The sequence below is a fragment of the Capricornis sumatraensis genome, chromosome 12 (genome assembly GCF_032405125.1).
Source record: "Capricornis sumatraensis isolate serow.1 chromosome 12, serow.2, whole genome shotgun sequence".
Taxonomy (NCBI): domain Eukaryota; kingdom Metazoa; phylum Chordata; class Mammalia; order Artiodactyla; family Bovidae; genus Capricornis; species Capricornis sumatraensis.
The window spans coordinates 60,067,473-60,094,129 of record NC_091080.1 but is presented as its reverse complement, the minus strand read 5'-3'; the positions used below and the strand labels follow the sequence as shown (position 1 = coordinate 60,094,129).

Sequence of the window (26,657 nt, the reverse complement as noted above, 5' to 3'; positions counted from 1 at the left end):
GACCTAAAAAACCTTCCTTTAAAAAAAAATATTCTTTGTTCAGATAACCAAAGCCCCTACGTGTTAATAAAAGAATCATAAATAAATTTCTTTTGAAACGGAAAAAAATTCATCATAATTTCGTGATTTAAAACATGAGTATTTTTTTGAGATTATTAGGAAATAAGAATCAGAAATCATGTAGACTTTAGAAGGAATTGAAACCAAGCAAATATGATTACTTGAAAAAAAAAGTCTTAGGGTCCCATTGAGAATGGTCCCCTCTCCAGGGGGCAGCAGAGACGCCCAAAAGAAGACCAAGATCTCGGCGACCCGAGAGAGGACGAGTTGGTCGGGGCAGGGCCGGCGCTGGGAGCAGAACTGCTGCCCGAGGGGCGGGTTGGAGGAGCGGTCGGGGACCGCGGCCGGAAAAAGAGGCAAAGAGGTGACTTCTCAGATAAGCTTTCAGAGACGACACTCTCCGCCCGCCCGCCCGTCCGGAGGCGGGGTGGCAGCCCGATTAAAGAAGCAGCCAGCCTGGAAGGAAGGAAGAAGCGAGGGAGGGACGGGAACAGTAGGAGGAGGAGCAGCGAGCTGGGCTGCAGCGACCGGAGGAGGAGCGGCCCCAGCGAGGCCACGTTTGGTTTTTGTTATTTTCCACCGAAATAGTTCTCGCAGGCTCTCCAGGAGGACAGATCGCGCCGAAGCCCGGGGGCCCCGACCTTCCAGGTGACAGCAGGTCACCCTGGTAGGAATCAGCTCCGCCCCAAGTCACCCCCTCCCGCCCGCCCACAGCCGGTTCCCCGCCCAGCCTCCCCGTGCCCGCCCGCGGCAAGCGGCGGCCGCAGCGGCTCTGCAGCGCCGGAGAGGGCGGCGAGGGCCCTCGGACCCCGCGGAGCTGCGGACGAGGAACGGGGAGGTCTGACCCCACGCGCGAGCCCGAGAAAGGAGGATGGCGATTTAACTCGCCCTCTTCAGCCAGTCCTGCTGCCCGGCGCTGCCCGGGTGCCCGCCGCCAAAGCCCGGGAGCCGCGCCCGGAGAAGTGCCGCATGGGGCAGGGCCGCTAGGGCGCGGAGTTCGGGGTCTCGCCGAGTAGGGCGCACGGCCCGGCGCAGCAGTTGGCACAGTTTCGGCGGCGCCTTCAGCGCGAGAACTGGGAGGGTGGGGGGCGCGGCGGGCCTCTCCCCCCGCCTGCGTGCCCTCCTCGGGAGGAGTGAGTTATGGAGCCCCCCAGCTGCATTCAGGATGAGCCGTTCCCGCACCCCCTGGAGCCCGAGCCTGGCGCCCCGGCGCAGCCTGGCCCCGGGAAGCCGAACGACAAAAGGTTCCGGCTGTGGTACGTAGGGGGGTCGTGCCTGGACCGCAGGACCACGCTACCCATGCTGCCCTGGCTCATGGCCGAGATCCGCCGGCGCAGCCAGAAGCCCGAGGCGGGCGGCTGCGGGGCGCCGGCGGCCCGCGAGGTGCTCCTGGTGCTCAGCGCGCCCTTCCTGCGCTGCGTCCCCGCGCCGGGCGTCGGGGCCACTGGGGGCTCCGGCCCGACGGCGGCGCAGCCCAACCCGGCCGTGTTCATCTTCGAGCACAAGGCGCAACACATCTCGCGCTTCATCCACAACAGCCAGGACCTCACCTACTTTGCTTACCTGATCAAGGCGCAGCCCGACGACCCGGAGTCGCAGATGGCCTGCCACGTTTTCCGCGCTGCAGACCCCAATCAGGCAAGACCGCGCGGCTCCGAGGCCCCGGGGAGGGTCCGACACACCCGGGAGGAGTGGCGGGGCAGCGGGCGCCGGTACCCCACGTTAAGGACAGGCTCTGGCCCCGCTGCTGGCGCGCGCCCTCCGCGTGGCGCACTTGAGCGCAGCTGGTCCCGCTCCTCGGACCCCGAGTCCGGGAGCTGGCTTTTGGGTGCGGATGGGGCAGCGGGAGCAGGTGACCCGCAGGAACGAGGACGAGAGAGGGAGGCTGAGTGGCTTCGAGACGGCGGAGGAGCTAGGCCGATGCGGGGAGCAGCGCACGTCCTGGCAGGATCCCGACGTCTTGGGGTGTGACTGGAGAGACGGCATGCCCGGCCTTGGTCGAGTGTGTGAGTGCGTGCAGGTGTGTGTTTGAGTGTACGCGGGAGAGGGTTGGGTTCCTAAAGGCCCCTGCACTCACCCTGGGTCTTGGTCGAGTCCTGTACCTTAGTCCCTTGATGGTTACATCTTCGTCACAATAACACCTGCAGGTCTCCGATGTGGGAAGATGTTTCAGAGCCGGGTTTAGGGAGAAGTTACTAGACGTTGTCAGATTGTCAGCAAAATACGAACCTGCGTTTAGATGTTGAGCGGAAAGTCTTCTTTTTTTTTTTCTTTCTTTTTTCCGTTTTTTACACACTAATTGGAAACAGAATCAATACCCACTTGGTTGATTTAAAAATCAGTGTCTTAGAAGAGGCGAAAAATGTCTTTTCTAATATAATTTCTCTAGAGTTTACGAAATCGAGGTGCCTGTTACCAAACAGTACGTTTTTACTTCCTTAAGAAACGGACACAGTCCTTTTTTTCTTCTGGAGAGAGATAGTTAAACAGTTTTTACCACATTTTGGTTGTGTCTTGAAAAAGAGCACCCCCTCCCCCCCTTTTTAAACAAATGTGTAAGGAGTTTTTTTTACCGTGTCAAAAGTCCCTGAGATGCTGTCATTTTTGAGTTATTTATTTGTTTGGACAAAGTACTTTAGATTCTTTGGGAAAATAGTGATGTCTAAATATAAATCAATAAAGTCCCAGTTGTACTCTGTGGCCAGTTTCTTTAGCAGCTGGCCAATTAATAGTCAGATGAGAAAAACATTCTATAAGTAAGGCTTTAAGCTTTGAAAATTCATATGATACTAGAATATATGAATTTTCAAAAATTAAAGCGTCTAGTATCTGTAACAGAGAAGGAAATGGCAACCCACTCCAGTATTCTTGCCTGGAGAATCCCAGGGACAGAGGAGCCTGGTGGGCTGCCCTCTATGGGGTCTCACAGAGTCGGACCAGACTCAAGCAACTTAGCAGCAACAGCAGCAGTATCTGTAACAGAAAGATTGTCTGTTTAATAGCTTTCCACAAAAGGCCTATAGTTCAGCTGAAGAAAATAAAAGTTCAATATCTTCTGATTCCATCAGTTACTTTGTAAGCTAGCTTAATATGCTCAGAACTCCCAGTGTGAAGAGAGCGATTTTGATTTATGGGACCTCTGTTACATTATGGTAAAATACCTTATTACAGATGATCTCAGAATCCTAACCATGATTAAAATGAATTTCATTTCATACTTATGTGTTCAAAATTTATTTTTAGCTGTCAGTTATGTTGAAGTTGGAGGGCAGCATGTTCTTTATTTCTACTGTTGTAGTACTGTATTTATCACTATCTTTATTGTTTTAAGATTTTTGGGTTCTGTGAGTAAGATGGAAGTAGTGGCATTTTTCTAGGACTTTAAGGAATATTTCAAGATTCTTGATGGTTCTTTTCTTCAGGTCTGAAGCATGACACATCATTGCTAATTTCACTGATGGTCAAAGTTTGTTTCTGGGTTATAGCACCTTAAATTCTCAACAGTAGCTATTGAGTTTTCCCTGGACTTATTGAAGTTCAATTAAAATATCCCATTTTATTTACCTTCCTTTTTGTATTTAGATTTGAGAGGCTGAATGTGCTGTCACATTACAAATAATAGCATGTGTAAGCTTATGTACCTGCTATGTAGGAGCAGTGGAAGCCAAATGGCTTTTTGATGAAAGAAGAAACAAATTTTTCCTGTTTATTGTCATTTCCTAGTTGAGTCTTTGATCTAAAGATGTAGATTACTATTTGCCCCAAACCTAGAGAGCCCCTGGCAGAGGATCATTAATTTGAAAGGCCAGATGTTGTCTACTTAAGAATTATCTCCAGCCATAAATCAAGGGTTACAAACCTCAATGGCTGGGAGGATGGTTGAGTGAGGTCCATGGAGGACTAAATAGGGAAGTTCTTTCTCAAGGTGCTGCTCAGCTCCAGATGGAAATTACATTAACAGAATATAAGCTCAGTGTTGACCAAACTTCTGATTTCTCAAGAGAAAATGGAAATTTGGATTTTTACATATGAGTCCACATTTTAAAGTATTAGCAAGTATTTTAAACATTTAAGAATCCTATCTGGGCTAAACAAAACACATCTGAAGTTTGGCTTCAGAGATCTAAGGGCGGCCACTTTTGATCTTGCGCATAAATATTTGCTGAGTGGCCAAGTGCAGTCATTAGATACTGTGTGCTCTTTGTCACATTTCCTTTTGAAATAGTGAGGAGAGTTAGAATGATTTGGAAGGCAGAATTTATAAGTCAGATTCCCAGTAGTGATGATTCCACAGTTGAACTTGTTTGAGGATGAATTCATCACATTATTTCCATCCAGCAGTATACCTCATATAGCGTAGAATCTCTGGATTTTTCTGAGCACCTATGAAATGAGAAGGAAGAAAATTTGCTGTTTGCTTTGCCACTGAATTCTATATTTGAAGTAGAGACTTATTTGTTCTTGTTTAGTCGCTAAATCATATCTGACTCTTTTGCAAGCCCCTGGACTGTAGCCTGCCAGGCTTCTCTGTCCATGGAATTTACCAGGCAAGACTACTGTAGTGGGTTGCCATTTCTTTCTCCAGGGGATCTTCCCAACCCAGGGATTGAACCTGCATCTTCTGCATTGACAGGCGAATTCTTTACCACTAAGCCATCAGGAAGCCCCAGAGAATTATTTAGTTGGACTTTAAGATTATGGCTAAATCTCCTAAGTATTTTCTACAGTCCCTGAACAAAATATGGAAGGCAGCCTGGAGCAGAAGTCCTGAAAACATCCCCAAGTAAACTAGCTTCTGCTTTGTCTTTCTTGGCTGTCCCTTTTCTGAAACAGACCTGTCTGTTGGATGCCCATATAACTTATTGTTTAATGCAGGACAATTTTATGAGAAAGGAGGTGTCGTTAAACTTACACTGGCATAACAACTATAAAACTGGATTGTTTAGGGCAAACAGGAACATAGATGACCATAAATAAATGGAAAAGTTTGTGTTTCTGCCAAGTCACGGAAATGGAGGATATGGTTTCTGTATATAAAATGATGACGTTTTGCATCATATCTACTCACACATCTTTTCGGGAGTGGATCTCTTTTTGAGGGTGACCTCAAAGATGGGAGTGCTGTGTGTATGGGAGTCGCTTCGGTCTATTGTGGGGAGTTGCCAAAGTGATGTGCCCTCTGGCTCCACACCTTCCTGGTGGGTAAGAGTTAGCCTAAGGATGCTAAACCTTAGCCTGGAGGAGTGCTCTGCCATAATGCTCTGATGCAGAGCTATTTCTCCCAGGTGCAAAGAGAGGTGTGGGTTGGGAGCAAGTGAACTAGTTCCAGTTCAAATATATGCCAATACAGATTGCTTCCCATTTATTCAAGCCTGTGTAGTCTTGCATGGGAGGAATGTCAGTCAGCATGCATCAGCCAAGGTTGGGTATTTGAAAAGTGCTTAACTCTGCGTAACTTAAAAAACAGTTGCACTGGCATAAATTGAGTCTTAGACTTAAAACTGGTTGGAGAAACCAAGAACCTCTGATTCTATACCTAAAATCTTGGGAAGGTCACTAATATTCTTCAAAGTACTTGCCTTTATCTACTTTCAGAAAGAGCCTGAATGTAGCATTCAGAAAATACTACATATTTAGCATCATCTCCATTTCCCCATGAAAATGCAGAACTTGTTTTATGTTATATATATATATTTTATATTAAAAATAAGAATTGTTAGTGTTTAGTACTCTTGCCTGGAAAATCCCATGGGCAAAGGAGCCTGGTAGGCTGCAGTCCATGGGGTCGAAAAGAAGCTACTTCACTTTCACTTTTCACTTTCATGCACTGGAGAAGGAAATGGCAACCCACTCCAGTGTTCTTGCCTGGAGAATCCTAGGGACGGGGGAGCCTGGTGGGCTGCGGTCTATGGGGTCACACAGAGTTGGACACGACTGAAGCGACTTAGCAGCAGCATAATGCTTGTTAGAGATTACATGTGTTATCATTTGCATGAGACTCAAGAGCATGTGTTTCAGATTATAGAATGAGTAGTCATTTAAAACACAGAAACACGATTGCTGTAATTTTCATTGATTTCGTTTGTGTATATATTCCTTGAAGCTCACAAGAATGTACTTTCAAAGAGATTTTACAAATTGTGTTCTTAAAATTAAAAAGTGAACTCGACATGGTTTATTTTCAACTCTAAGTTCTCTAAGCCTGTGGGTTTGTTGCTTCTTTTAAAATATTTAGTATTTTCTGAACTTTGCTCAGATAACCAATTTTTACCCATATATTTTCAAAAGATCATTTTTATTGTTGTCAGAGTTGAGGATCAGTGGCTCTGGGAATATACAAGCAAGGAAACCAAAGAAATAGAAATCTTGAAATTTTCACATCTCTCTCTATGCTTTCCAAGTACTTTGTGCTATTCTAGACAGGTAGATTTCTTCCCTCGTGTTTGCTCTAGTCACTTTTGTTGTTCTCTCCCTTTCTAATCTGAGGTGGATCTAATCTGCCTTGGCTTTGTGGTAGGACTGTGACTACCATATCTAGGGGAAAGGTAAAAATGTATACCCAGAGACTCCCACTTGTGAATGGCATGTTATAGTGAAGATGGTGGTGTTGGTATCAAGGCTTGTTTATCATAAACCAGAGGTTCTCAAACTTGAGTGTATGTCAGAATCACCTGGTGAGCTTGTTCGAACAGACTGGTGGCCCCCACCCTCAGTTTCTGATGTTATCAAGTTCTCTGATGATGTCCAGACTCTGGTCTGGGGACCACAGTTTGAGAACACTGCCCTCGGTGATTCTGTTCATCTGGTTGGGTATATAATCCTTTCTATTCTCTTGGTTATTTTTGCAGCTATTCTCAAACTTGCAAGTTCAGGGTGAGTGTAGAGAGGAATAATATCTACAGAAGATTTTTAAGAAACTCTTCATTTTATAGCTTAATAGCTTCACATATTTTCTTTGCTGCTGCTGCTGCTAAGTCACTTCAGTCGTGTCTGACTCTGTGCGACCCCATAGACGGCAGCCCACCAGGCTCCCCCATCCCTGGGATTCTCCAGGCAATAACACTGGAGTGGGTTGCCATTTCTAGATAGACATTATTCTGCCAGACATGCTGAGACTAGCCATATGTTTACTGAAAACATTACCTTTCAAGCCAAAGTTTTAGGTTCTTCAGATGGCATAATCAATTTATAAGGAATATATTCTAATGTTCAATTATGATAAATTTTTGTAAAAATCAAAGCTTTATTTATCTGAATCTGCAGAACTAACATGTAAAACATCAGTATGTGTAATATACTGTCTAGTAAGAAAAAAATCGGGCAAGAAGAAACAGAATTGACAGTTTGGTGAAAAAGATTATGACTACTCTGAGTGATTATTGCAAACTTTTCTTTTCTCTCCTTCCCCTTCCTCCTCCTCCTCCTCCTTTGTCCTTTTTAAATCTCACGGCTTTGTTTGTTTTGTTAAAATCATCTAGATAGTGATTTTAGATGCCCATTTCTTTTGGGCTGTGTTGCCATGTTGTGGTGGCTTCCCAGGTGGCGCTAGTGGCAAAGAACCCGCCAGCCAATGTAGGAGACACAGGTTCAATCCCTGGGTTGGGAAGATCCCCTGGGGAAGGGCATGGCAACCCACTCCAGTATTCTTGCCCGGAGAATCCCCATGGACAGAGGAGCCTGGTGAGCTAGAGTCCATGCAGTCGCACAGAGTTGGACACGACTGAAGCAACTTCCTATGCACCACCGCATGCCATGTTTTTACTTAGATATACCCCCCTGTAAAATGAGGGACAGGTCAATTATAAACTAATTTTGTAGTACATTCAGAATTGACCAGATAAAGGATTTTGCTTGAATTATGGTCTATATAAAATATTAACACAAATTTAGTAATTCATTGGGAGGCATCAACTAAGCATGCCATTGGCTTGCTACTTTAAGGGTGTAATGTGATTACTAACATACACCATAGTATGTCTATCTAAATAGCTTTTTAATGCTTAAAAGCTAACCTTTGTTGAGCTCTTGCTGGATGATATTACTGCCCTTAGTGCTTGTCCTAGGCTATCACATTTTATCTTCACAATAACAGTGTAAAGTATGTATCAGTCTCCCTCCCATTTTACAGATGAGAAAACTGAGCTAAAGAAAGTTTAAATATTTCCCTAAAGACACAAAGCTTGTAATGGTAGAAGCAATTTTCAGTCTGTGTGAATAGCTCTCTTATCTGCTACTCTAAAAATCTGATTTTAGTTGTTAGTGATAGGAAACTTTATGCTGTCACTTTTTCCCCATTTTAAAAAATATATAGTTGTTTTATTTTATTTTGTTTTCTAGTTTTATTGAAGTATAATTAACAAGCAAAAGTGAAAGTGTGTTAGTCGCTTAGTTGTGTCTGACTCTTTGTAACCCCATGGACTGTAGCCTACTTGGCTTCTCTGTCCATGGAATTCTCCATGCAAGAATACTGCAGTGAGTGGGTTGCCGTTCCCTTCTCTAGGGGATCTTCCAGACCCAGAGATCAAACTGGGTCTTCTGCATTGGAGGCAGATTCTTTACCGTCAAAAATTGTACATATTTAAAGGTATAATGTAGTGTTTTGATATACATATCAAATGGAAGGATTACCACATCAAGCTAGTTAACATATCCATCAACTCAGATAGGTATTGTTTTCTCTGTGTGTGTATGGTGAGAAAACTTAAGATCTACTCTTTTGGCAAATTTCAAGTCTACAATATAATATTATTAACTATAGTCACCATTCTCTCTATTAGATATTCAGAACTTTCTCATCCTGCATAATTGAAGTTTGTTTCCTTTGACCAACATCTCCCCATGTCTCCCATCCCCCAGCCTCTGATAACCACTATTTTACTCTCTGCATTTATGAGTCTGACTTTTTAAATTCCATGTATAAGTGAGATCATGCAGAGTTTGTCCATCCCCTCCACCACTTTTTAATTAAAAATCTCCACATTTAAATGTAGTCATTAAATTTGTAAAATAATAATGAAATGCTAAATGCATGCTTGGATATAGTTTTGCCAGTGTGTATTTTTGTTTTAATGGAAAGTGAAAAGTTGTATGATTTGTTAGACTGGTGAAGCTGAAGTCTAGTCTTTTACATTGTGTCTTTAGGAGTGGCAGGGAAGTAAACTGTGAGAGTCTTGTTTGCAACCCTGTAACTACTTTGACCTGAAGTGTTAGTTGCTCAGTCATGTACTACTCTTTGCGACCCCATTAGGAGGCTGTCTATGGGGTCGCACAGAGTCGGATACACCGGAAGCGACTTAGCAGTAGCAGTAGCAGGACTGTAGCCCACCAGGCTCTGTCCTTAGAATTCTATAAGCAAGAATACTGGAGTGGTTGCCATTTCCTTCTTCAGGTGATCTTTCCAACCCAGGAATTGAACCTGGGTCTCCTGCACTGCAGGCAGATTCTTTACGGTCTGAGCCACCAGGGAAGCCCTGATAACTACTTTAGTTTAGAATAAAGATTCTTTAGGATATGTATTTAAGAATGGGTACAACCATGTGTTTGTTTTATTGACCCTTAAAGGATATAAATATTGTAAAGTATAACAAAGTAGAAAGTATAAATTATAAAAATGTATTGTAATATCAAAGTATATAATTATAAAGTGTGAAATTGTAAAATAGTCTGCCTGCAATGCAGGAGACCTGGGTTCAATCCCTGGGTCTGGAAGATCCCCTGGAGAAGGAAATGGCAACCCACTCCAGTATTCTTGCCTGGAGAGTCCCATGGATGGAGGAGCCTAAGGGAAAGAATATGTAAATTTTAAGGTTACATTAATCCCAGTGATCTGATGGGCTGATATATGGTTTTGCAGGAGTTCAAGTAGGGAAAGGTGGTTCAAAACAGCATTCATGGGTTCACAGTAACATCAGCCTGCTGAACCCATGCTTTGGCAGCCAGTGCCATAGGCATGCGTTTGGGAAAATAACATCGTTCGTCACATTGAATTTAGCTCATTAGTGTAATTGTTACTGGTTTTATACTTGTGTTCGTGGCTATTTTATAAGTTGGCTTTGGTTTGAAAATTGTTTAAAAGCTAGAGCTGTGTCTAAAGTTTATGTCTAGATTTTTGCGAACATGTTTAAAGTAACAGTAAAATAATTACATTAACATCTTAATTTATATTTAAAAGTATTCTAACAACCAAAGGTTAAGTTCAGAAAACTCCTGGCTTAAACTTTCAGGTGTTATTTCATATGACTGCAATCATCTATGATCCTATGACAGAGAGGGAAAAAAGTATGAGATTAAAATTTTGGTGGGTTTAATTTCAGATAATCTTATCACAGGTGTTTGCAGCTCTACGAAAAAGATACAGAGGTATTCTTCTCCAAATTACTGATCCCTTTCAAATTTTATTTCTTGTAAGAGGTTGGGTTGGAAAGAGGATCTCCTAGTAATGGGATCTTCCTGGTTAAATATAGAAGCCTAAATTTGCTGCTTCAGATCTTTTATTTTGTGGATGCCCTTAACTAGTTGGATAGTCCTCACTTTGGAACTCTTGAGAATTTTTACAGGAATTTCTATAGTTGTCAAAGTTAGAACATGAAACTTTGTACTGTCAGTATTATATAACTTCTGAGTAGTTTGAAATCAATTTCAGATTGCAAGTCAAACAGTGTTTCTGGTTGAGCAAATCAAGTAATATTTTATATCTCACAATTGTATCTTCACTCACATTTTCCATAATAGGTTATACAATGTAGACAGATACATTTATGGCTTAGGGTTTTACAAAGCAACAAGCAAATCTATCTTCTGGCCTCAGACAGCTCCCAGTTTTTTCAATTCACCTCTTTCCCTGACTTCAGCCATTTAATTCTCATTAGCTAGGCAGCTCGAGGGATTTTCTTGAGTTTACCTGAAATTAAACTGATGGCTTTCCTGCTTGGTTCTGCAAGTATTTCTGTTCCCTAGATTTCCAGTAACATATTCTTAATACGAGGCTTCCTAAGAGGTGCTAGTGGTAAACAACCTGCCTGCCAGTGCAGGAGATGTGAGATGTGGGTTCGATTCCTGGGTCGGGAAGACCTCCTGGAGGAGGGCATGGCAACCCACTCCAGGCAAGGCAAGGTCTCTTGCCTGGAGACTCCCATGGACAGAGGAGCCAGACTCGGACAGGACTTAAGCAACTTAGCATGCACGCAAGTGCTTTATACCTGGTGGGATTCCCCAGTACTGTGTGTTGCACGCGCCGCACCCTCCACTTTGGAGACTACCCAGTGTCTACTGTTGGACTCTTTAATATTGTGCACTGCCTGTTTGATTGAATTTCTTTCCACTTTTGGAAGCTAGTCTTCCCCCTTCTGAGGGATGATCTGGTTGTCTGGTCCTTACCCCTTCCTGTTGGTTCCCTCCAAAGCTATTAGCCATTATTTACTGATTTTATTTTGGTTTTCATATGGAATTTTGCTACGATCTATTGGCAGGAACGTAGCCTAGTGGTGATAGGTAGTAGGCACGATCCCTCTATATTCACCCATAATTCTATATCTCATTTGAGGAAGGTTCAATAGGCTGAATTCAGAAAACTAGATTTTTGTCTAGTTTCTAATAGTACTGATAAAGCAATATGAAAGTGGGTGGTGTTATATTTTATTTTTCGACAGCCCTTTATATTTTAACTTCCCCCATTGATCCTCAATTCAAACGGCCAAATTGTTCTGTTAAAATAATAATGGCATTTGATAAAATTGCCTGCTCTATATTCCTTTAAAAAAAGTGTGTTAGTTATAGCAATAACTAATAACTAATATAACTAGCCAATACCACTAACCAATAACTAATATGACATGTGGAATCTGGAAGTTAATTGATATTAAACTTTCATTTCTGTTGAAAGTTAGGGTGAATATATGTTGAAATTATATTGTTCATTTTAATAACTGGAGTGTGAACATGACCAATTAAATCTAGCTTAATTAATATATGAGGTAGTATTGAAATTCTTTGGAATAAAAGTATATTTAAAACAAAAATTTCAATTTCTCAACTATTCTAACTTAAGCCCATCTTGTAGTTTAACAGAATTTGTTATCTCTCTTTTGCTTGATCCACCACAATTATCCAGTGTTTGATTCTATCTTTGGAAAGTATGTTCTAAACTTCTAGGAGCCATGTTAAAAAATAATAGATATATATTCATGATAATATTAGCTCTAAGCAGTATATATGTATTTAGTTTCTTTTTCAATCTTTGACGTTTTTTCCCTTTCTTTTCTATTTTTTAAATTGTGAAAGTATGATAGCACATTTAGTGGGAGACTTGGAAAATACAGAGCCAAGTTACAGATAGTTCCACTATATAATACAAATATTTTTTTAAGTAGACAAATTAAGATTTTTTTAGTTGGAGTTTCAATATCAAACTCAAAAATTAATAGAATGGACAGAAGAGGAGAAGGTATAGTAGGCCTGAAAAGCACTGTGAACCAATTCAACATCGTTACGCTGTAGACAGTTTTCACACAACAGCAGGATAAAAATATGTTTGTTTTCTTGACTGGAGGGTCTCAAACTTAAGCATGCATTACCTGGAGGGTTCATTTTCATGCTGATTGCTGGATCTCCATCCCCAGAGTTTCTGATTCAGTAAGTCTGAGGTGGGGCCAGAATTTGCATTTCTAACGATTCCCCGGTGATACTGATGCTGCTGGTGCAGAACCACACTCTGACAACCACAGCTCTAGACTGGGGGGTGACACACTCTTCCCTTTGTTTTTGGAAACACAGTTTCTGTGAACACCACCCCCCCCCCCCAACTCATCTATTTATATATTTATTGTCTATGACTGCTTTTGTTCTGCAGTGACAGTACTGAGTGTTTTTGACAGAGACCCTATGGCCAACCAAGCCCCAGGTTTTTATTATCTGGCTTTTTATAGGAAATGTTTGCTGACCCCTTCTCTAGCAATCCTGTTAAAAATAGGTATTTTTATCTCCATTTAATAGATGAGAAAACTAAGTCAGTAATTTTCCTAAGGATGCAAGGCAGCAGTAGCAGCCCATCTGGATTTCCGAACCTCATGCCTTTTCTGAAGCCCACTTTGTAAATTTTTTATTGATGGCCCTTAAATGTGTCCGTATAGCTCAGAGTGCCAGCTTCTTTCAGCATTTACATGCTTACTTGACATCTGCTTGTGAATATGTAGTTGCTGATACTTATAACCTGGGAATTATATTTGAGTCCTAGGTTTCACTTCCCAAGGACAGTCCTCATGAAGGACAATCCTCATTGAAGGAAGTCATCATGTTGATTCTGCTTTCAACACTGACTTTTTTTTTTTTTTTTTTAATTTTTGGCTGCACTGGGCATGTGGGATCTTAGTTCCCTGAACAGGGATAGAACTGTGTCCTCTGCAGTGGAAGCCCAGAGCCAACCACTGGACTGTGAGGGAAGTCCAAAACTTGGTTTTTAGTATGTCCATGTCTCTCCAAGACCACTGCCACCACCTGGGTCTAATTCTTGTCAGGTCTTTCTGGGACTATTAGACTCCTCTCAACTATTCTCTCTGCTCTACTCTTGCTCTCTTATCAGTCCCTTCTTCAATGGAAGCACAAACCAGACCAGATTCCCTTTGTGCTCAGAGTAATATCCAAATTCTTCTCACGCCATCCTGCCTGGCTCAGCCCCTTCATCTCCCCCGTCCCTGGCCGCCCCCTCAGTCTCCTCTTGGACTGCCCCTTTCCACATGCTCCCTACATTTCAGTCATCCTTAGCCAAGTCCAACTGAGATCACTGCAGAGTCTCCGCAAGTGTGCTTTCCATTCTTAGCCATTCTCAGGTTTCAGTTCTTTGCTTGACTCGCAAATAACACATCCTCAGATTGGCCTCTGACAATGCTCCATCTAATAAAGTCGGTAGATATCTCAAATTTTCACTTCTATCTCAGCCCTTTATTTGTTTTCCTTTTGGCATTCACACATTTAAAATTAATTTAAAAAACATTTTCTCTGAATACTGTCACCACCTCTAGAATGTAAGCCCCAAAGAGACAGCAATCTTGTCTGGTCATGGTTGTATCCTCAGATCTGCTGCTGCTGCTAAGTCACTTCAGTCACGTCCGACTCTGTGCGACCCCAGAGACGGCAGCCCACCAGGCTCCCCCGTCCCTGGGATTCTCCAGGCAAGAACACTGGAGTGGGTTGCCATTTCCTTCTCCAATGCATGAAAGTGAAAAGTGAAAGGGAAGTCCCTCAGTTGGTCCAACTCCTAGCGACCCCATGGACTGCAGCCTACCAGGCTCCTCCGTCCATGGGATTTTCCAGGCAAGAGTAGTGGAGTGGGGTGCCATTGCCTTCTCCGATCCTTGGATCTAGTCTTAAAGTAAAAGTTATTGCTAACAAGTTGAAATTAAGCAGAGTAAGAATTGGCCCTTACCCTCAAGGAATTTAAATCCACTGGTGAGAACTTAAAGTCTCCTGGCAGTATCATGCATGTGCCTTCATACTTGTTGCTTTTCCTTAACTTTAAGAAGTGTTGATTTTATTGGTTGCACAATATTATTTTTCTTATGAATACTTATAATTTTAAAGATATCATACTGCTTATGGTATTAAATGTGGTTTAAGCAGATATTTTTGAAATAAGCAGATATTTTAAAAATAAGTAAAATTATGCAGTTTCTGAAAACAAAATTGTAAACTCATTTGAGATGGACCTTTCCCCTCCCATATGAAAACACGAGAATTTTAGTGAGGCAGCCAACGTGAGAAAACGTGAATGTTTGAATAACGTGAATCAAACCTTCAGGCACCTGGAAGATGATCAGCAAGAGTGGTGTTGTGAATACACCCTTGCAAGATTTGGATATATTTTAGTTTCAGTTCAGATGTTATTTAGGCTTCTCCATGGAAATAAGGTCTCATTTGGAAGGCTATTTATTTTCAAAATACTTTGAATGGCTTCTGTGTTTTACTCCCAAATCTAAAATAGACCTTTTAAACATTATCCTTAAAGGGGCAGGGAAGTGCTTAAGAGGTGTCTCAAAAAAAAAAAATTCTTTTTTTAAGTCAAAAAAGTTAAGTGAGTGAATGACAAGAAGACACCAGGGTAACCAGGGATGGCAAAGAAAAAAAAATATGGCCCATGTCCACGGTGAACTGTTGACCAATAATAAAATGTATGATTTGTATTCTGGATTTTTTATTTGCTTAAATAGCATGTCCTTGTGACAGAGTGGTTTTGGCTTGTCTGTCTGTTTACTTCCTTTGTATTCTTTTTATCTAATGTTTGTAATACGAGCCGTTGATAGGTTAGCTTTAGTTTTCAGTGGCTACTGAGGCATGTACCAAGCTACACAAAAGGTAGTATTCATGCTTGGCAGCCGTATCTCCATGGATTGGGGGTCAACTTTAAAGAAAGAAAAAAATGACTCAAGGAAAGATGATCTTATTTTTCCAGGAAAAATTAAAAGTGCCAAAGTTATTTACCTTTATAGAGATGCCCGTCTCTTCTCTTCCTCATTCCTTCTTTGCCTTCAGGCATAATCTCTCCACCCATGAGCATCTCTGCATTTTTTTGAACGTTTGGTCCCTTGTATGGGGTAGGAGATGCCTCTGCTTCATTGATGGAGCCCTGTGTATTTACTGAATGAGCATCTCTGTTTTGTCGTTTCCCTTTTTTTAAGTGATGGAGATGATCTTTGAAAGCCAACTCTTCATTAGTAGGCTTGGCTTGAAGACGTAGGTATTGCTGATGGTGCATTTTTCTTTTCTGTTTCTATTCTTTTAGCTGGGGGCTCTTAGTTCCCTGACTAGGGGTTGAAACCATGCCCCCTGCAGTGGACGTCGGAGAAGGCGATGGCACCCCACTCCAGTACTCTTGCCTGGAAAATCCCATGGACAGAGGAGCCTGGTAGGCTGCGGTCCATGGGGTCATTAAGAGTCAGACACAACAGAGCAACTTCCCCTTCACTTTTCACTTTCATGCATTGGAGAAGGAAATGGCAACCCACTCCAGTGTTCTTGCCTGGAGAATCCCAGGGACAGGGGAGCCTGGTGGGCTGCCGTCTATGGGGTCGCACAGAATCGGACGCTACTGAAGTAACTTAGCAGCAGCAGCAGCAGTGGAAGTGCAGTGTCTTAACCCCTGGACCACCAGGGAAGTTGCTGATGGTGCCTTTTTTTCAAGATAGCACATGTAGCTGCTTATTATGGCAAAAGGCAAGCATGTAAATAGTTTAATAGCAGGTTTGGCTATTTAGCATGTTGTTTTTCTTTGCTCCCAGAGTGGAAGAAAAACTCACAAGCCTATTCTGAGGAAGGAGAGGCTGTAATGTACATACTAAGCTTGAAGGCTGGTGCTTGTTGGCAGTGGATTCCTTTTACCCTGTTCACATTACCCCTATTTACTTAGGAACCAGGAAGATGGATAGCTTCTGTGTGGATGTGGTTGTTCCAATTTATTGTCTCTCTGGAGACCTTGTTTGCTGTTATCAGGCAGTGATTTTTTTTTTTTTTTTTTGAGAGTGGAATCATTTCCAGACATTGACAGTGGGAACTGACATGTGTATGCCCTGTAATTTTTTCTTATCTGTTTACATTTTCCAGATGAATTATTTTTAAATGTCACGCTGTCACCATGAAAAGGAGTTAAAACAAATGGTCTGCAGATACTCAGATATCCCTAAATCAAGTGGAGACTTTGAATAGCTTACTAAAATTATTGACTTAAAAAAATGTTGAAATGTCCTCAGTACCTGATACTACAAAGGACTTTGTGTATGTTTTCAGTTCGGAGGTCTTACTCTTAATGAACAAAGTGTTTGTCTAATGCAGGTAGGCTAAATGTGGGGAAAATCCCATCCTTTACTCAAATCATTCTCTATTTTGGACATGTTCACATATGATCTCTCTCAAAAGAAGTGACTGTCTCCTACTGGAGTTTTCATTTGCTGTTTGGTGACTTTGCAAAGAAGAAAAGATTATTGACTCTGCAGGTGTGACCATGTGGAACAGAGATAACAGACCTTCAACTAGAGAAGGCAGACTGGACCCAGGAAATTAAAGCTCTGGGCTCCACTCTTCTGTGATTAATCATGTAACACGAACACTCTGTTAATCTAGTTAGTTAGTTAGTGTTAATCACTCAGTCATGTCCGACTCTTTGTGACCCCATGGACTGTAGCCTGCCAGGCTCCTCTGTCCATGGAATTCTCCAGGCAAGAATACTAGGGTGGGTTGCCATTCCCTTCTCCAGGGGATCTTCCCAACCCAAGGATCGAACCCAGGTCTCCTGCATTGTAGGCAGATTCTTTACCATCTGAGCCACCAGGGAAGCCCTCTGTTAATCTGGATCATGGCTTTACCATTTGTTCTTTTGTCCATCACCCCATTCACTTACTTCTCTCAACATCTATTCATTTGTTCAGTTATCAGGGGAATTGAATGTTTCCTGTGTGCCTGGCATTCCATTGAAACTGATCTATATAAAATAAACACATTCCCTGCTTCATGTTTCTTAGAGTTTTGTGGAGGAGTCAGACAAAACTGAATACAGAGAGTAGCACATTGTAGTAGCTGAGTGCCTGGCCTCTGGAGTCTGATCACTGAGACTCAAAGCTCTACCGTCATTGGGCTCCATGCTCTGGGGAAGTTCCTGCCTCTCTCTCTATCTTGGTCTCCTCATCTGTAATATGGAAAGTGTAGCATTGTTGTGAAAGTTAAATGAGTCCATTGATATAAACTGTTTAGAACAGTGCCACCTCAAAGTACTCTGTAAATGTTAGCTGCTGCTGCTGCTATTGCTAAGTCGCTTCAGTCGTGTCCGACTCTGTGCAACCCCAGAGATGGCAGCCCACCAGGCTTCCCTGTCCCTGGGATTCTCCAGGCAAGAACACTGGAGTGGGTTGCCATTTGCTTCTCCAATGCATGAAAGTGAAAAGTGAAAGTGAAGTCGCTCAATCGTGTCCTACTCTTAGTGACCCCATGGACTGCAGCCTACCAGGCTCCTCCGTCCATGGATTTTCCAGGCAAGAATACTGGAGTGGGGTGCCATTACGTGTCCACAAGTGTCCAATTTCGAAGGTGATAGAGTCTATGAAGGCAAAGACTATGGTGCTATGAGGGAATAAAAGGAGGAAACTTTAGACTGGGTTGTGAAGTAGATTCTCCAGCTCTCTTTTTCTAATCAAATTTTATAATTCTCTTAAGCTCCCTCTGCCACTCAGCCCATGTGCTACAGAAGACTGGTCTCCTCTGCAGCTCTAGGATTTGTCCAGGAATCTGGTCCCTGGAGAAGGGAATGGCTCTCTGCCCCAATATTCTTGCCTGGAGAATTCCATGGACAGAGGAGCTTCATGGGCTACAGTCCATGGGGTCACAAAGAGTCAGACATGACTAAGCAACTAACACTGGTCCAAAGCCAATTTATAAGCTTGTACCTGGAGACCTAGTGGTCCCAGGGAATGCACCCATTTGTGCCAGGGCAAGATGAGAGAAGTCTCCTCACTTGTTGTGTGCAGAGTTAAAGCCTGGAACTGGAACTGGAACTGCTGTTTCGCTGCCAGAGTGATGGTGATACAGAGGAAAGTGCTCTGGAGACGTCTGGGAAAAACTGTCCCTGGACTCTGACCGGAACAAGCCTGATAACCACCGACTTAAGGATGATTTCCAAGTTTGCTGACTCTTTTTTTTTTTTTTTTTTAATTTTTGGCCTTACCCATGGCTTGTGGGACTTTATTTCTCTGACCAGGGATCACAGCTACGCCTCCTGCTTTGGAAGGCAGAGTCTTAACCCTTGGACCACCAGGCTTGTCCCCTGACTTTTTTTTTAACTAATGGGTGAGTTTGTTACCATTTACAGATAAGAAGAAGGCTGGTTGGAGGAATTGGGGAGAAATAGGTTTTAGGTCAGAAATCCTATTTGTAAAATGAGAAGGCTGGAATGTTAGCAGTGATTTGCACACCTTTTCTTTTTCTGACCGAAGATTCCTAAGAGAGATGACATCCTTCCATCAGTATTTGTGATTTCTAGACCATTGGCAACCATTTTGACCAACATTGGGTCTGATCAGAATCTCAGCAGGGGTTATAAAGGGTGATCTGAGGATGTTTTTCAACCCAGTTGCACATGGGAACCTTGTGGGGTGTTTAAGAGAACTATACCATCTACTAGATTCTTAGGCCCCTCTCCAGAAACACTGCATCAGAATCTCTAGGGTGAGACCTGGAAAGCTATTTCAAAACTGCAACTGGGGAGCAGACAGCTTGGCACTTACTGCAGCTTGGATTTGGGGAGCCTCTGCTTTAGGGGGTGCCAGGTCCCTTCCTGTATGGCAGGGGTCCCAAACCAGGAAGTGGACTGCACAGCAGGAGGTGAGTGCTGGGCTAATGAGTGAAACTTCATCTGTAGTTACAGCTGCTCCTCATCACTCGTATTACAGTTCTGCCTCCTGTCAGACCAGCAGCAACATAATAAATGCCCTTGAATCATCCTGAAACTCTCCCTTCTCCCCTTGGTCCTTGGAAAAATTGTTTTCCATGAAACCAGCGCCTGGTGCCAAAAAGATTGGGGATGATTGCTGTACAGGGTTTTATTTTTAAATTAGTTAATTTTTTTTTTAATTGGAAGATAATTGCTTTACAATGTTATGTTGGTTTCTGCCATACATCAACATGAATAAGCCATAGGTATACATATGTCCCCTCCCTCTTGAACCTCCCTTCCACCTTTCACCCCATTCCACTCTTCCAGGTTGTCACAGAGCACCAAGTTTGAGCTCCCGGTGATGTACAGCAAATTCCCACAGGTTATCTATTTTAAATATGGTAGTGTATATGTTTCAGTGGTACTCTCTCAGTTCATACCATCGTCTTCTTCCACTGTGTTCACAAGTCTGTCCAGGGTTTTTGATGACACCTCCAGGAACCAACTTCAGTTAGCTTAAGCCCAGGAAATAGCATGTACTGTAGGGGTGGCTGCAGCCCAAAATGCCTCAGCTGCCATCAGGACACTATTGCTTCTTGATACTACCTTTAGTCAATTTGTTATCACGGTTTCTGTCTAGAGTGAGAGTCAAAACACTGCGTCTGACTGCTGGCGATGTTGTGAGTATATTAACAGTTGCCAGATGCCTAGGTGTTTGATTGATGGTTATTAGAGCATCTGATACTTGAACAGCAGTTACAGTATCACTTCACGTATCAGTAGCCGGGCAATTCCATGAGAAATCAGGTGGCAGATCAACCTCCAGTCCGCAGGCTGTGCTCTATAGTCACTGTGTGGACATTATTACCCGTGCTTGGCCAAGTTAGAGGATAGAATGGCAGTGGATGATGCCTGTTATCAACAATGAGAGGGGGGCTTGGAGAAGAAATGAGTCATGGACACACTGAAGCACAATTAGGTGCTGTGTTATAAGCAGTGGGGGGATGAGATGTCTGGGAGGGGGTGAGCCCATGGAGAGGGTCGTGGCTCCAGAGCTGAGACAGGGCCCCTAAATGCAGAGATGCTCTGCAGAAAGCAATTTCTCTAATTAATGTAATTAAGGCTTTATTTATGGTCATTTGGGGCTGCACTGGCAGCCAGGCAGTTTGCCCAAGGCAGCAATGATTCTCTCAGCTTTGGAACACGATGCTTCAGGCATTTTGGGGGCGATTCAGCTCTAGTTTGCCACATCTTTTTTTTTTCCCCCTCCATCATCTACTGTCACAGGATTATGAGTGGCAGAAGGAGAACATTTAATCCTGGAAGAAGGCAGCATATTAACTCTTCTTCTTCCTAAGAGAGAGATTTCTACTTTAACTTCCCCAGGAGGAAAATAGGTTGTAAATATAATAATGTTTTCTTTGCTTATTTGAGATGTTGGTAATTGTCTTAAGTATCATATTAAACTTTAGAACATTGGACACATACATGTTTGTTCCTCTGGCTTCAATTTGCTCTCCTTAATTGAGCTGGCTTTTATATTTAAGCATTCGTCCATTGGAGAAGAGCAAAAACAATAATGGTGTCGGTGAAGGATTTTTAGAGCATGATTTGGAGTTATGTGTTAGACAGTGGAAGCCGTGAAAATTTCATAGTTGTCAGAGTTTTAGTTTTCTGGCCACCACCATTGTTATCAGCTCCAGCAAGGCCATTTACAAATATCGGTTGAGGCTAATCAAGTGTAAGGTTAGTGTGTTAGCCACTGGGGATAAAAGGTTTAAGTGATTTCTGCAGGAAGAGATAAACAGATATGGTAGCATAAGCTTGTGTTGATTACCTGGGAAAGCTCCTCAGAGAATACACAATTGTTGGGCCTCTCTGTATCCCCTGATATGAGATGAGCAGTTAGTCTCCAAGAATGCAGAAATTTCAGGCCCTAGTTCTAGAATTTAAAAACTGGCAAATAATAAGAGAGAGGTTTTTTTTTTTTGGATGCATTTATGTTCCTAATGAAATGTGACTGTTAATTTGAGACTTTTTAAAGTCAATACATCTATGTAGATGTAGCAATGAAGAACTCAGTGATTAGGAAAATTTAATGACAGTGATTTTTTTTGTCATTCTTAAATTTCTATAAAGAAGGTGGCATTCATGGGTTTAATCAAGTAAAAAATTTGTTTAAATGGCTTTATGGTGATTTCCAAGAGTATTTACATGCTCAGAAATGTAATCACGCCACTTTGAAAGCACAGCTTGGTAGAGCTATAAAGTGTATAGCACCTCGTACTTTTTGAAGCTGTAGTATTAAAGAGATTGATAGCCTCATTATATATGGAAATGGGAGCTCAAGACTGTATGGTAACAGAAATCCACAGACAGCCCTTCACTTGGAGTCCTTTCTGGAATGTGGTGAGGAACAAATAAACATTGTCTTTAAGTCCTTTTTCTTGTGAGCTATCACTTGCATTTCTTTTAGGCTATAATATATTGTAGATTCCAAGAGGTGTAAAAAACATTAAAAAAAAAAAAGTCATAGTAAGGTGATAATGAGCTCCTCATTGCTTTACTGCTTACTTTTTGTGGTACAGACACTCACTGGCCCCCAAACACAGAGCAGAGTTTTATTTTTGTGGAATCTTAGTTCCCCAGCCAGCGACTGAACCTGGTCTCCTGGTAGTGGAAGCTTAGAGTCTTAACCACTGGACTGCCAGGGAATTCCCATACAGCAGAATTTTAGATGCATTCTTTTGTAAGCTAGTGACTTAAGAAATCACTGATGGTATTGAAGGTGATGATGAAAAGTCATGTTGATTACTCATGGAAACACTGAATGGATGTGGCTCCATCTTCTAGAATGCTAGGGTCTAGTCCCTAAGACTCTAGTCATCGATGGGGTAAATTTGGTCTGACTGTTGACTTCAGTCTTTGTTTCTTTCCTTTTTGATGCTTAACCCAGTTACTCTGAGAACACCCACACTCCTTAATGTGGCTTCCCTTCTGCCCCTTCCCCCGGCTCCCATCCTATACCTCAGCTCTGTCTTCCAGCCTCTTGACATTTTTTACTATTCCTCTTGCCCACCTGCCCTTTCACATCTCTATGTTCACAGACTGGTCTTTTTGTTGGGAATGTCCTCTTATCCACTCTCCTGGTAGTATGGTGTCCTAATAATCACAAATGCTACTCATTTCTGCTATAAAATCTTTGCAGTCGACCCCCAGCCCCCAGGTCAAGGTTTCTTCTCCCTCTCTGTATGATGAAAGTTATCGTACGTCCTCAGTGTTCATTTGCAAGCCCTTCTCCACTGCTAGTTTGTAAAGGCATTGAAGGTGGAGACAATGCCATTTTTCTACCTTTAGCATCTGACACAATGACTCATATGTATTTCGCACTCATTGTACGCTTTATTGAAATGATTTCAACAACATATATACTTTTTGTTGTTGTTCGAAGTGGTTCTTTCCTGAGTAGAACTGTGCTGTGTATCCATGTATCTAAGAAGTGTGACAGTTGACCAGGGCCTTAGGGGTTTATGTTGTAATTGGACAAGAAAAGACACAAAGGAAAAAACATTAAATAATTAAAGACAGCAAATAGTACTACTTTTATTTTATACAAAGAACATGGAGAAAGCATTTAGGTCCTCCATAGAGAACTGGGTAAAAGATGTTCTATTTTATACAGAAGAGGAAAGGTATAGGGAAGTGAAATAGAGAGTGTGCATGTATTTTGGAGGAAGAAAAGCAAGGAAAAAAGGCAGTGCCAGAGCCCAGAGACCACAGGGAATGAGGAGAGCTAGCAAATTCTTTCAAGTCTTTTCCCTGTCTATAAAGTAGGAATAATATTTGTCCCTCTGTCTCAGAATTATGGAAAAGAAATAAGATGATTCATGTAAAGCAAGCAGCAAAATGCCTGCAACAGAGGAAAGGTTCTCATGATAGTAATCCATTATTATGATTGTGATTATAGTTGTGATGATGATTAGTTTGGAGTGGCCAGGCATAAAAACACACCTTTATGAGGGAACCGTAGAAAACTAAGCCAGACAATCTGTCAGAAATGCAGTTAGAGAAATAAAGGCAAGATAACAGGTCAGGGATCAGATGCAAGTGGGAATGAACACACTGTCTGGTGTGGGGAAGAGAAGGCAGAGAAATGTGAAGGGCAGATGAGAAGGGAACACAAAGAACTGGTGTAAAGAAGACAGCCTTGAAGCTAAGCAGTGCTTGCCCCAGGCTGGTTAAAATAAAAAAAGATCTCCTTCCTGCTGGGATGGGAGCCCATCACTGAGCGTGCCCAGCCAGAGGGCCTGCTGGTAGGAGCACGTGTTCCAAAGGAGTGAGCGGGTCATTAGGGGCACTTGTGGACAGTGGGGAGTTGCTGTAAGGGCAGATCGTGACAAGAGATAGTGGTTTGTTGAAACAAAAGATTGGCCAAAAGGTTTATTGGAAACGGGATCCCAGTTTAAGTTTACAGAGGGCTTTCTCTAGAGCTTCCCTGGTGGCTCAGCGGTAAAGAATCTGCCTGCCAATGCAAAAGATGCAGGTTTGATCCCTGGGTTGGAAAGACCCCCCTGGTGAAAGAAATGGCAACCCACTCTACTGTTCTTGCCTAAAAAATCCCATGGACAGAGGAGCCTGGTGGGCTACAGTTCATGGGGTTGCAAAGAGACGTGACTGAGCGACTGACCAGCAACCCAGGGCTTTTTCTTTCTGCTGCTCTAGGTTTGAAAGGCAAGGTCTTGCAATCCAGAGATGCCATCTATCTGCTGGGCCCAGGGGAGACCTTAGCCATTGGTTTGGTCTCTCTCAAACTATTAGACAGCTCCTATGTCTGGTGTTTCAGCTTTGCGGTGGCGGTTTAGTCGCTAAGTCATGTCTGACTCTTGTGACCCCATGAGCTGAAGCCTGCCAGGCTCCTCTCTCTGTCCATGGGATTCTCCAGGCAAGAATACTGAAGTGGGTTGCCATTTCCTTCTCCAGGGGGTCTTCCCAACCCAGGAGCCAAACCCAGGTCTCCTGCATTGCATACAGATTCTTTTCAGCTTTAGTATATCTTTATATTATTTTATTTTACTTTACTTTATGTTTTTAAGTATGAGCTAAAAAAGAGAAAGCCTTATTTATTATGCTTGTGGAAATGTTGAGCATTTTTGTCATGCAGTATAACCAAAACATTTTCTACCTAAGGTGTATACAGAAGTCTTAGAGTATGTTTCTAACTTGCATGTTTATAAAAAATCACCTGAGGTGCTTGTCACACAATTTGATTTCTAAGCCTCATCCCAGACCTACCTTATTTCTAGTGAAAGCATCTTGGGATGCATGTTGATAAGCATCCCAAATATTTCTTCTAATCAGGCAACTTGGATAAATATCGCTTGTGACAAGTGGAAGTCCTTTGAATTCCCCTGTCCTTGTAGGTCAGGGATTCTAGTTTTCATTTTTAAGTCATAGTCTGATTGTACTCTGATTCAGGCTTTGAGAAGTCATAAGAAAGGTTTACTATATTCTTCTAGTTAGACAAGGAATTAAACAAAATGCTTCTTAACTGGGGAGGGTAGTGGATTTTTATCCCCCAGGCAGCATTTGGTGATGTCTGGAGGCAGGTAGCTCAGTGGTAAAAAAAATCCACCTGCCAATATGGTAGATGCAGGTTTGATCCTCTGGAGGATCTCCAGTATTCTTGCCTGGAAAATTCCATGGATAGAGGAGCCTGGTGGGCTATAATCCATGGGGTTACAAACAGTTAGACGCGAATGAGCACGCATGGCACAGAGGCATTTTTGTTATACTGGGGCTGTGGGTGCTATCTGTGTGTGTGTGTGTGTGTGTGTGTGTGTGTGTGTGTGTGTGTTACATCACTTCAGTTGTATGTGACTCTTTGACCCCTTGGATTGTAGCCCACTAGGCTCCTCTGTCCATGGGATTCTCTAGACACCCACAATCTACAGTGAACAAAACCTCCTCCCACAAAGAATTATCTCATTGAAAATATCCGTAGTGCTAAGGTCGAGACTCTCTTAAGGTCTGTCTGTATTAATTAAATTAAATTAAACTTAATTTAATTAAAACCAATTAATTTAAGTCTTAAGTTGGGGTATAATATATATCTTCTTTGATCACCATCCATATTAAGATGTAGAACATTTCTCCATAAAAGACTATGTCAAGTAAGAGTAAAGCTGAACACTTGCTAGACTTTGAGGTAGGTCCACCTCAAGGCCCTTGCTTTGTAAATGGATATGTTAATGGTAGTGGAGTCTTTTTTCTACTTTTTTTTTTTTACTAAATCATACTTCAAAGATTCCTTTAAAATGGAATCAGAATGTAAAAGCACTTATGAATTGGTCTGTCAAGTCATCCTAAAATTTTATAATTTTTCTCATTTGCCTTTATGGATGTTTCTTCTGTACCTGATTTGATAGCAGTTTTTTGTTTCAGAGACTTGCCTCAGTCCTGTAAGACATCTTTTTTTTTTTTTCATTTAGAAAAAATTTTATGAGTTTTTATTGTAATTACTTGAATATGATTACAGTTGCAGCTATTGAATACCTGTATAGTGAGTACAAACAGGACTGGGGACAAACACAACAGACTTATAAGATTTAACTAGGGGCATGGGTTAAATCTCTCACAGAGAAGGCAATGGCACCCCACTCCAGTACTCTTGCCTGGAAAATCCTATGGACGAGGAGCCTGGTAGGCTGCAGTCCATGGGGTCACTAAGAGTCAGACACGACTGAGCGACTTCACTTTCATTTTTCACTTTCATGCATTGGAGAAGGTAATGGCAATCCACTCCAGTCTTCTTGCCTAGAGAATCCCAGGGACGGGGGAGCCTGGTGGGCTGCCGTCTACAGGGTCGCACAGAGTAGGACACGACTGAAGCGACTTAGCAAATGGGTAAGCTTTCCTGCATGGAAGATGGGCCCCTAAATACTAGTTGGCTGGGGCTGTGGGCACATGGGACTTGCATGTTTTACAGAGGCACTGAAGGTAAGGGTTAATTCATTAACTTATTTACGGGAAGATTGATTGAGAAAGGTCCTTCAGTTTTCAGTGAGTTATGTAGTTTGAAAGACAGGATGGGAGAGAGAGAAAACCAGGTATTTTGATCTTTTTGATTAATTACATAGAAACAGTCTTTACCTTCTCTAATTTCTCTAAATTAGACAATGAAAATTTAAAT

General features: G+C 42.4%; 1 protein-coding gene across 3 annotated transcripts in view; it reads left to right on the top strand.

The window, feature by feature from the left end:
- Positions 1 to 1,200: 1,200 nt before the first annotated feature.
- The window catches only part of TBC1D4 (TBC1 domain family member 4), a 216,650-nt gene continuing 191,193 nt past the window's right edge, over positions 1,201 to 26,657 (top strand). For all 3 annotated transcript variants that reach the window (XM_068984279.1, XM_068984278.1, XM_068984277.1), the window contains exon 1: positions 1,201 to 1,698. In XM_068984279.1, coding sequence (XP_068840380.1) covers positions 1,201 to 1,698 — 498 coding nt within the window. The remainder of the gene's footprint in view (positions 1,699 to 26,657) is intronic.